This window comes from Ascaphus truei, chromosome 5, assembly GCF_040206685.1.
Source record: "Ascaphus truei isolate aAscTru1 chromosome 5, aAscTru1.hap1, whole genome shotgun sequence".
Taxonomy (NCBI): domain Eukaryota; kingdom Metazoa; phylum Chordata; class Amphibia; order Anura; family Ascaphidae; genus Ascaphus; species Ascaphus truei.
In genome coordinates this window covers 278,442,291-278,454,729 of record NC_134487.1, presented here as the reverse complement: position 1 = coordinate 278,454,729, position 12,439 = coordinate 278,442,291, and the positions used below count along the sequence as shown (strand labels likewise).

Below are 12,439 nucleotides of genomic sequence, written 5' to 3'. Positions count from 1 at the left end.
CCGCGCTGAAAAGATGCACAAAGCCCCTGCATCTGTAATCAGTGCGGCTATAGTTTCTCCCTCCGCATGCGCGCTGATGCGTGCGGAGGCTGAGAAACTTTCCCGAGACAGGCATTTTTTAAATTTCCCGCTCGGGAAAGTGGAGGAGCGGTCACGTGACCGCACCCATTCAATGGGAGCGGGGGACTAGCCCCGCCTCCCGCTCCGCCTCCTGGCACTCCTCCGCTCCGCCCCCGCCTCCGCCCCGCCCCCAGAGCGCGCTCACTGCCTCGCCTGCAAGGACAGGGAAAAGCCCCATTTTCAGCAGGCAAGGCAGAGCTGGAGCGCGTCTCAGCACGCTCCCAACACACTATGTCCCAGGCTGAGTCCCCGCTTGCGCCGGGTGTCCTGCAACTTGCGGACGCGCGTGGGGGTGGGGAGGAGGGGGGGGGGTGCAATGGCAGGCTATCTGAGCAAGCGGCAAAGTTAAAAAAATGTATTTACAAAAGCGCTGAGCGTGTTTGCCCGCGCATCGCATGAGCCGGAATATATATATATATATATATATATATATATATATATATATATATATATATATATATATATATGTACATGTAGAGGTATCAGTACCGTGTTAGCCGAGCTTCAATAATCAAAAAATAAATAAATAGATGATACCGTTCTGTGGCTTTTATTTGTGCGAGCTTTCGAGATACACTGATCTCTTCTTCCGGCGACGTTACAATGAATGAAGCAAAAGGTATACTTAAAAACAGTGTCTCTTGGAATGTTATCTGTGCTGTTCCTTCCCCCGGTGTGGATGTGTTTTATGGCAAGAGGTGTCAAAAGGTTACTGAAAGCAAGTGAAGAAAGAGTGTGTATGTGTATCAGTGTGAATAAAAATGAATGGAGAGCCCACAGTATATACAGTGCTTTACACAAGGTGTGTGTGGAGTGGGAGTGGATATTAATGGTGTGGGTGGGTGTGGAAATGTGAGAGTTAGTAGCACAACTAAAAGTGTGTGTGGATACTTAGTGGTCCCTATTGGTGTATAGGGATGGAAAAACAAGGAGTATTAGTATGTGTGAGAGACAGCTGTGTGTGCATACATATAGCACAGTATGTACAGACATGGCCTTTAGCGCTCATGGGACGAGAGTTCACTACTGTCAGTAATGACTCATAAAATTTCGATCTCTGTTTAGGCCACTGCTAAGTGTCCCAAACAGTTGCATAAATTTGTATTCATGCAACCGTCTCTCTTTCGGGGTTTTAAGATTACCTTTGAGTATGGCAACCCTCAGATCGTTCATCTTATGGCCAGAGTCAGAGAAATGTTCGCCAACAGGACTGTCTCTTGTACCGCGTGTGATGCTGTGGCGATGCAGGTTCATTCTCTTGTTTAGCCCCTGCCCTGTCTCACCTATGTAGTAGCAGCCCCCTGGGCATTTCATGCACATGATGAGGTACACGACATTGCTGGAAGAACAGGTGAACCTTCCTCTGATTTTGTATTCCTGATTCCTGTGTGGGATTTGTATTGTGTCCGCTGTGTAGAGCATTGCGCAGGTTTTGCATCTTGTGTCCTGGCATGGTTTTGTCCCGCATTCAGTTGTACTGCTGAATACTTTACTCCTCACCATAATATTCTTGAGATTATGGGGTTGTCTGTATGATAATAAGGGTGCTTCAGGGAAGACCTGTTGCAGTCTTGTATCTTCCTGGAGGATGGGTTGTAGTTTCCTGGCGATCTTGCGTAGGGCTCCTGGGTGTGGGTTATATGTGACCACCAAAGGTACCCTGTCGCTTGTCTCCTTCTGTTTGTATTCAACATATATATATACAAGTAACCGTGCCAAGCGCTGTCCGCTCAGCAAGCTCAGCGCCAGCGGGGACTCAGCCTTATTCTTTCATCGCTGAGTCACTTTCTAGTAACTCCAAGCCCCTCTACACATGCATTTTGTTATCCTGTTACAAGCTTAGAAACAACTTCACTTTTTTTTTCAAGCTCATTAGCATGTTTGTGTTTTATTCACCATAATATTCATGTCTATGTTAATTGGCTCTCATCACCCATAACTAACAATACAAATAATCTCTTACATCTAACCGTTTTCATGTGGGGGGGAGATCTCCCTTAGGGGTTGCTTTAAAAAAACTTCATTGCATGTGTCAAATACCCTGCTTTCCAAACTAATTGATGAAATATAATATATTCCTCAGCATATAACAATAGGCATTAGTGGTGCTGTCCTTTGCAAAACACTGAGCCCCAAGCAACTTTCTCAGCCTCCCTGGGAAGAAAGGGGAGAGGCGTGGTCTGGGAAAACATCAATATCTTATTGGCTGGCCAGTAGAGGAAGAAAGGCAGTATGCAAATATGTGGGCGTGGTTAGCTGAGGGTGACACCCCTTCCCATTGGGGATAGTGTGTGTAGCTCTGGGGATAGTTACTGTGGATTCCACAAGGCAGCAGACAGAGCCAAGCTTAGCAAAGCAGGGGGCTGCATGCACAGCATCCTTCACTCCATAACTACATACCCTAAACCTGGGTGGGGAAGTAGGGTCTTCCAGGTCTACCAGCAAAGCCTCCTCTGCCCCCTCCCCCATTCACTGTCTTGCAAAGCAAGGGGACTGCACATTAACATCACTCCATCTCTCCAACCATAGGGGAGAGAAGAGAAACAGGACTAGAAGCAGGACAGCATCTTTCTGGTTATTCTATCATCTTCCTGGTCTCTGTTGATTAAATCTTGTAAGGAGAGAAAAGGGGGGAGAGGGGAACAAATTGGATCAAGCAAAGAAAAAGAAAAAAAAACTTGGTTCTTGTCACAGGAGAATGACACTTGGTGTAACAAAGCTTGCAGCTCAAGTTCACCCTATTGTTTCCTAAACTGCCATCAGAGGAAGTCCCCTCAGTTCTGTGGCTTTGTGTTTTGTTATCATCTCTCCTCATTGTTCTTCATCTGAGAGAGGGCTTCATCTATACTACCCAGGGCATCTGAACCCCCCCAGCAGCCTCAGATCCATCCCTTGCAACATCACATCTTTATATGACTCCTCCTGCCTTGGATTTGCTGACAGCAACACATCTCTTCTCCTGCCTAGCCCTGGTCTTGGAGGCTTTATTTTGAATATCCCACCTTTCCCCTCCACCACCACCCCTCCTCCCCACCCCCCTCCCCCCTTCTGTATCAGAAGGCAGCCTCGGGAAGGGGTAGTGCGGGTTACCTCTTTTGGGGAAACAGGAGGGGGGAAAAGAAGCCGGTTTTCATGTTTGGGATTCAGGAAAGCATCCAGCGGAGTGGGAGCAGCATGAAGGAGGAGCCGCTGAGCAGTGGGATGAATGCTGTCCGGACCTGGATGCAAGGCGCTGGCGTGTTGGATGCAAACACAGCCGGTCAGAGGTAGGACAGACCGGGTTAAGTGTCTGCCCGGGCCACCCCACCACGTCCATGAGCTTTCCCCGTTAACCTCCATCACTCACTCACTGGGAATCCCTGCCCAGCAAGTCCCATGGTCAAACTGGATCTTCATGATGCTACATTGTATTGGCTCTTGTTTTCTTATCCCTTCCATTACTTAGGTCATTGTCCTAATGTCATTCTTCGTAGTTCACACCTTTTGTCACATTCCTGGATTCAAATTATTATTATTATTATTATTATTATTATTATTATTATTTGTAATAATTAAACTGGGAAAGTGTGTCCTCCAATGATTTCCCTGTTTAGATCTAATTGGGAGTATTTAAGAAAACTTTTTTGGTTGGAGGTGTCAAGAGAAGTGACATCTGAGATGCCATATGCTAAGTAAGTGCATTAAACTTAGGGAGATGCTAAAATCAGATAGATAAAACAATTCAGACAGGACAAAATCAGACAGAAAAAAAAACTATTTTAAACTGTGAAGTTTGGTGACATTATTAAATACAAAATTCTATTTTATATATATATATATATGTATATGCCTGAATCAGAACATCTCATTCTTAAACAGAATCACGATAAAAAAAACTGTTAAATAAATACATACTTATCTCTATTTATATATAAATACATCTGGATATATTTATTCAACTGTCTTTAATTATACCTTTAATTTTATATTTCGTTAAGGACAGCACTTTATTATTTTAATTATTTATATAGCAGTTTCACCATTTCAGATTTGTTTAGCATCATTCCGATTTTTCCCCTTTGTATACTACATGATAAAGCATGTGTATCTTGATGTTGATATGTAAAGAAATACAGGACAGATTGAAATAAGACATGGATATAAACCTGCCCTTTAACAAGAAATCCCAAATACAATATAATTAGACATGGTCCCAAATCCTACACGCATTTATTATTCCTGGTTCATGATGAATAAGGTCAATTTAAGATAATAGGATTTACAGTATTGTTTCAGAAATGTGTTTTCAATCAGTACTGTAACCACAATGTACAAATAAACATAGTTTAATGCACTTGGGAAGAGAAAGCATTAAATGAATATCAAGTCCGTAGAAAAGAATCAAGTGATTAAATAGATTATCTCACCCAAATAAAAGAAAAACTTGGATAAATTAAACTACCTAAAGTTTGTTCTGGGAACTATCTTGGACTTGGGAAGGAAGTTTCAGAATAAAATGAAAAAGAAATATAGAGAGGTGAGCAACAAGCCTGAATTCGGGGTTAAGGAGTTGTTTTCAGGGAGTAGTATACTGTACATTATATTTATGTATTTTTGAGATTACATTTAGAAGTATTATATGGATGGGGTTAAATAAACATTTAGAGGAGTAGGCATGGGAAAAATATTATATGGGGTTGGATGTTGTATGCTGAGTGGAATAAATATAATGTTTATAGTTATGGGTCGTGTATGGACTGGAGGTTTTGTGGAAGGGGAGATATTAGGGTTGAGGGCCAGCCCATTAATTGATGGAAGTAGCTAATTCAAGGGTAAAGGCTAAGTCAGATAATAGGCATACAGTATATACAACTTTATTTACAAAGAGTAAAAGTAAAAGAATGGGACCATCAATGGGAGATTATTTGTAAAAAGATGTGTATTAAATTGATACAGAATTACAAAGGCGTGAGTGAAGTATTATATACTAAGTAAAGTAGGTAAGAATTAAGGATCCTGTCATGACCCTTAGGCATTTATTAATGGGACATGAGTGGAGGATGATGTGATTCAAGGTATGTTGATGACAGTTTTGGATGGAGAGGTCATATAGATGTTTGTAGTGTAGGCATACATTATGAAGCACAATGTAGATAGTGAAGATATACATTAAGTCAGGGGTTCTCAATTCCAGGCCTCAAGACCCCCAAAAGGTCAGGGTTTCAGAATAACCCAGCTTCAGCACAGGTGGCTCAATCAGTGGCTCAGTCGAAGCCTGAGCCACCTGTGCTGAAGCTGGGATATACTGAAAACCTTGACCTGTTGGGGGGTCTTGAGGACTGGAGTTGAGAACTCCTGCATTGAGTGTTGATGAAGAATCCTATGGATAACATGTGGTTGGGCTTTGTATGGAGGGATCTGGGGGTGCCTTTTTTTGCCCATGTCTAACCCGGACTTTCTGGCCACAGTGGCGTTGGCCTGGCCCGGGCTCACTTCGAGAAGCAGCCACCTTCCAACCTGAGGAAGTCCAACTTCTTCCACTTCGTACTGGCTCTGTATGACCGTCAGGGGCAGCCCGTGGAGATAGAAAGGACTGCATTTGTGGGCTTCGTGGAGAAGGAGAAGGTGAGGGGACAACAGCTAGGATCATTTATTCATCTTTTATTCCAACGTGCACCCTCATCCAACAGCCAACACCTCTGACCTTGCAATGTTCCAGCAAATCACAGTATTACAAAGTATTGCTTTAACTCAAATGAGTATTTGAAATTAATCCCCTGTCCTATTTAAACTTTAACTCATTCTAAAAGTCATCGCAATGAATTATAATTGTATTTTGAAGTTGCCTTTTGCATTTCAGCATACATTTTTTAGGGTGGCAATATGTTTCTGTTCGTTCATTTTCACAGTGTGGCAATCTTCTAAATTCGTATTGAATTTCTAAGCAAAACATGTTCATTTTATTACCAAACGCATCCTGGGGTTTCCTTGTTAATATACATTTTTGTACTTAAATACACAAGCCTTAATTTTCTTGATGTGTGTTTTCTTTTTGAGTTTTAGTTTCAGATTTCCCTCCAATGCTTGAAAACATATTTCCTTAGATCTTTCAAACATCTCCCCCCACTAATTAAGCAAGCTGCTCACATATGTATACACGATTTATTTCTCTGTATATTTGTATACAATTTGAAACATGCTGAATAAATATGCATTTTGTAACAAATAGGATACATCATTCTATTCCCCTCGTCTATCTTTAGATCTGTATTTAATTGTTGTGCTGCTCTTTCTTGCCAAGAGCCTGAATCCCAGAAACAGCTTTAATGGTTTTGATTTACTTTTATTTTCTTTTTCTTGAATTCAGGAAGCCAGCAGTGAAAAGACCAATAATGGAATACATTATCGCCTGCAGCTTCTATATAGCAATGGTGAGTCTCTGTGGTCACTAGTTCAGATGAGCCCTGACAGCCTGACTTCACCAGTCTAAAAAAAAATGTGTCCCCCCCCCCCCCCAGTGAATTGAAGGGCTTACATTACTTAAGAAGTGAACGTTTTGTATCTGAAACTAGTTAGCAACAAAACAAGCAAGTGATATGACAGCAATGCTGCAAAATATGTATTTTATTAAAAATATAGTGAGGACCTCAGATTGCAAGAGACATATATTTTTTAAACCAGTGACACATAACTCTTTATAATCCATAATGCAAAATACATGTGTACTAGTATTAGGTGATAACTTTTTTTTTATTATGGACTAAAAATGTATATTTTAGGACAAGCTTTTGGAAGTTTGTCCTAAAATATCAATTGTTAGTCCAAATAAATAAAGGTATAGCCTAATACTGAAGTACTCATTTGTTTTGCACTGTAGCAAACTGACGAACGTGGTTATTTCTATTTAATGTATCCCCCCTAATGAAACTTTTATCGTTGAGATGAGTCGCAGTGAGAAAGGGTCTTTGATCTATGATCTGTAAACTCAATATTCTTTACGAATAAATAAAAATACATGATACAGATCACATATTCACGTCTTAAATTCTCTTTGTCCCAGTGGTTTTTCTTTTAATGCTTCAGATCTATTATCTTAGTTATTGTGCGTTTTAAACAATTACAATGTAAAAAAAATGTTTCTAATAAACTAAGTTTTGAAGATATAAAAGTAGTATTGGTTTAGTGGCCTTACTTTAACTTAAAGATGTGGAATTCTTGAAAATCAAATATCTGCTAAAAAGCTGAAGTTGGTACTAAATGGGGGTATTTTGATTGTGTGGTTGTTTCAAGAAGAAAAGAACACAGGGGGGGATTGTACTATACTTTATTATGCTATATGTCATTCTGCATGTATGTTACTCTGTTCTATTCTGAGTAACCCCTGGATTTCCAAGTGGCAGGGGAACTCAGCAGTGTACGTGTTAAACAGCTTGTGGATTAAAAGTGCCACTCTGACAACCTTTCAGAGCCAAGTGTTCAATATCCATGAAATATATAGACATTATAATATTATAGTGGCAGGGAGTGATGGCACTGAAGGAAAATCATATTATTGCAGGGGACATGTTTTATGAAGTTAGATTATTACAGGAGTAGATTCATTACCCGGAGGTTTCTCTTATATTACAGAGAGAAATATTTTATAAGGGGACCTTTACACCTCTCTTGTGACTGATGTTGGGTGCTTAAGCAGTGCAGATTCCTGGGGATGTTTCTTATATTTTTTTCCAACTGCCAGTCCTTATTTTACACTAGTGATTTTCTGTTGACAATAGTAGCAGCCCGAATAACCTCCCCTTCCCTATTACAAGACTCAGATGTTGAGAGTAATTTTTGTTGCTGCCTCCTATAATAAGGTACATTAAAAAGCTGTCTGAGCAGGGTATAGGAATCTCAAATAGAAAAAGGGTATGGATGTCATTGATAGACATTGCCCGATTTATGAATAAACCCCTTGGTCTGCACTAACTCTAAAGTAACTTGCATACAAATGATGCCCATATTAACATAGCATCTATTAAACTTCAAAATCAACACGTAGAAACCTATCAGATTGCTACATAGCACGCACAAAAATGCAATATTTATTGTTAGGTAAATAAATGCTTAAAATCATATTTACAACAAGGAGACAGAACATACTGTACTGATCTTTGTTCCATAAAAGCTGTTAACATTTTAATATACAATTTAATATTAACATTTACAGGCAGTGTGGTTTCATGGCTTGGATAGGTACTGGACCACTCTAGAATCGACATGCAGAAAAAGTCAGACCTGTTGTTGATATTTTTACTATTATCTTTCCATTTATTGCATTTGCATCATGGTGGTTTTTTTTTTTTTATTATTATTATTTTTTAGGAATAAGGACAGAACAGGATTTCTATGTTCGCTTAATCGACTCCATGACAAAACAGGTAAGCCTGGCTTTTTTTTTTTTTTTTTTTTTAAAGCAATGTCTACAAATTGTCTTGTGGAATAAATACATCAGGTACTCTTCTGTAACACTATTAGGGTTATTAGGGGTTCCACTGCAAAGCTGGAGCCTGTGGGTTCGTTTTTGTGCTATTACTTTACCTGGTGTAATTACGCTGTTTCATGTCATGATCCAACTTTAAATCTGCAAAAGGAATAATAATCTTCAAATCACATGTACATGCCCTGTGCATTGCAAATCATTCATCTGTCTCTGCGGTGATTCATCTTCTGATTCTACTTCTATATGAGTTTACAAAATAAATGAAAGAAAACCTTACCCACACTTAATGATATATTGTATATATGATACCTGGGTGTTGCACTGCTCTGACATATTACTCAATAAGTAATACTGTTCAAACTCTTGATGATAAACGGAAAGGGGTGGATGGCATCAAATATCCCCCTATGTGGAGGGTTCTCAGTGGGATTTCAGTAACTGTCCCTTAAGTCCATACTTGTCCTAGATCCCTGCCAGCAGCTGGGTGCTGACATTAGTGTATATACCATAGGAGCTCAGATGTGCCCACAGGGTACATGGCACAGAATAACATGGGGTTACTCAATTTTAGCGTGATAAAAGATTACCATGTCCATACAAAAGAGGAGACCTGCACCTGGTCAGGATCAGGGGCTGCGGGATGTAATAGGAATGCATGGTACAGATTTGTCTCTGAGGCTCAGGCGTACCCTTTCCCCTACTGAGTTTTCATGCAGAATTGATCCCAGTCTTTGGCTCAGATTGGCACAGATGGGGACCGCACGGGAAACACGGGACCTTTATAAATCCGATCTATGTGCCCAGTGTCTTAGCTGCTTATTAACCCGCAACGTGCCAGCTGATGATGCTGGACTCTTAACAGAAAGCATTAAGAACCACCTGAGCCCCTGGGGAAACACACCAGGCTGTGCTGGGGGGGTCACACCCGGGTATTAATCTGCTCAGGGTCCGGCTGTTTTGCAAGACCTCAGCTGATGTCAAGAGCAGTTTTTACAGATCCGTTTACTTTGAGGGGGGGATGTGGAAATTGCACGGAAGGGGTTAAAAACAAAGATCAGAGTCTTACCAGCAAACAGTTTAGTGACCACTGATGTGGATAAGTGATAGGTTTGTAAGCAGGCTCCTCGCCCCAAAATTAACCCAGTAGCCAAAGGGTTAACGAGGCTCCCTTATAGCCAGTGCTGTCACTGTGTATAGGGAATATCGACCCCATTGATATAATGATGCAATCTATATACTCAAATTCCTTGTATAGCTGTTACATGGTCAGGTTTGAAAGGCACAAACTAACCACCCACCTACCCCTCTCCCCTCCCCCCCCCCCCCCCACAAACACACACACCCTTCCCCAAATACAAAAGTGGGAACAATGTCAATGGATTTTCTGCAACGAACACAGTGCAACATTTATTGAATATTTTGATTGCCTTGTTTTTGCAGAAGATTTTCTCAGTGTTACCTCTTTCCTTCCTGCTCATGTTGTGCATCTCGGGTTGTATTTTTGGATCTCAGTCACTCAGGCATTTCCCTTTAAAAAAAAATAATAATAATTCTTGTCTGTAATACTGCAAACTGTTTTCTTGTCCTGTTATCAAACATTACTGCCCAGGCAAGCTTCACTCATTATTACATCATCATTGTTAAGGGAAGTGAGTTAGGTTATGCTACAGTATTGTGGGGTCAGGGCTGGACTTATATATCATTCCTTCTGCATATTTTGTGAATTATATGCGAGAGTTACTGGGAGTAATTAAGTACTGTAAAGTTTTTGCAAACAAAGCACTTAGAAGAGGATTATAAAAAATGTTTTTATATACAGTTATAAAGAAATGATTGGAACTGATATAGTTAGTGTACATGTTGTTCAGCTCAAAATAAAATGCATACCCTTTTATGGAACATGAGTATCATACAGAAATGCATTTTCTAAGAATTTATTACCTTTTTAAACTAATTAGATGTTGTTTTTGCTTTTTGATTGGGGCTTTTAAGATGTAAGTAAATGTCTTATGCAATTTGTTGTGTGTTTTTATCTCAATAGAATTTTATTTCAATTGGTCAATTCATGTTCTCTGAAAATACTCCTTTAAATTTAATCAGGGCATTAGAAAATCTTTTTTTCCTTCTTTTTTACAAGGGTATCCTGCTTTTTTTCAGAGCAAACCATCCTAAGGCCACATTTGACCTCTTGATCTGTCATTATTATCCAACTGTCAGAGCTTCTTTAGAGAGAATGAAAAGGGAGATACAGTTTATTTTAAAAACTTGTAACAGATACTATATAATTAAACATGGTTTACAGAAAAAAAAATGCTTTCTGACTCGGCTTTAAAAAAATAATAATAATAATAAAAAAAATACAATTATAGGTGACACTAAAATAGTTACTGAATCTAATGTTCATTTTTTAAATGGAGCAGCAGATCTTTTTGTGTATATGTCTTTTTTTTTATGAAATCAGTGCCACAAAAAGCTGACAGATGTGACTAAGGCAGAATCTGGTGAATAGCTGTAGCTATGGATGCATATTACATGAGTTACTAACCTGGAAAGTTATCTGTGCAGAAGGAGAGACTGTGTGCAGAATAAAACTATACTGAGGTCATTTAATGAAATCATTTTTTTTTCTTCCATCAAGATGGGAAACTCAGAGAATCTGTCTCTTGAAAAAAAAAAAAGAGAGAGAGAGAGAATGGCATACTCTGTTTCAACTAATAGGATGCTTGTTAAGAAGAGAGGAGGTTATCTGATACATAAACTTATCCAAATGTGAATTTATAATTTATGATCCGTGGTGAATATGAACATGGTATTTTTACAAGGAATACTTAGACTTAAAAGTAATTAAGGATTCTAAAGTCAGTCTGAATTCTGTCAAATTTTTCTTGAAGGATCAGGCAAAGTGGTTTTTTTAAGCTATTAATGAGTGCAATTTGCATCAGCAAATTACACAGTGCATTATATATATATATATATATATATATATATATATATATATATATATATATATATACATATATATATATATATATATATATATATACATACATACACAGTATATATATATATATATATATATATATATATATATATATATATATATATATATATATACTGTGTATGTATGTATATATATATATATATATATATATATATACATATATATATGTATATATATATATATATATATATATATATATATATATATATATGTATATATATATATATATAGATACACACACACACACACACACACACACACACACACACACTAGAATATATACACATAAATTGGAACATTAAGGTTGCTTTTCCATATTCTTAATGCTACTTTACTGCATGTGCTGTATTTTATGTTCATATCTGATAATAAAGTCTTAGTAATGATCTTGCAAAATTTTGCCAGGATGTTGGGAACATATTCATCTAATAGAGATTAAGTTATAAAAACCAAAACAGCAACGTGCACATCATTTCACTCAAGATTTTATCATCTCTTTATTTGTTGTTGTTTCTTGATCATCTCTTGGGAAAACTGGTGATTTTTTTTTTTTTTTTTTTTTTTTTAATAGCACTGGGAATATTTTTATTTTATTTTATAAAAACAACAAACTTTAGAATTTGCATGCATGATCAGGGCCTGTGTTGGGGGAAAATGTAAACTCATCATAGTGGAAAATGTGTTGTTTGGAGTCTGGGGGTGAAAACAAAGCTGAGGATTTTGGAGAGTCTGCCTGAGCCAGATGGCCTAGTCTTTTCCCAGTCTGGCAACCCAACTGCTTCCTCCTGTATTACATACCGCCATTTGTTCTGGGATATTTACGCTAGAGCTGTTTCAAATGTGAATGTTTGAACTAC

At 38.6% G+C, this 12,439-nt stretch overlaps 1 protein-coding gene across 1 annotated transcript in view; it reads left to right on the top strand.

Annotated features, from left to right (window-relative positions):
* Positions 1-2,439: 2,439 nt before the first annotated feature.
* Positions 2,440-12,439, top strand: part of EBF1 (EBF transcription factor 1) — a 285,887-nt gene continuing 275,887 nt past the window's right edge. Inside the window, exons 1-4 of the mRNA XM_075599191.1 lie at positions 2,440-3,386; positions 5,568-5,724; positions 6,467-6,530; positions 8,464-8,519. Coding sequence (XP_075455306.1) covers positions 3,253-3,386; positions 5,568-5,724; positions 6,467-6,530; positions 8,464-8,519 — 411 coding nt within the window. The 5' untranslated portion in view covers positions 2,440-3,252. The remainder of the gene's footprint in view (positions 3,387-5,567; positions 5,725-6,466; positions 6,531-8,463; positions 8,520-12,439) is intronic.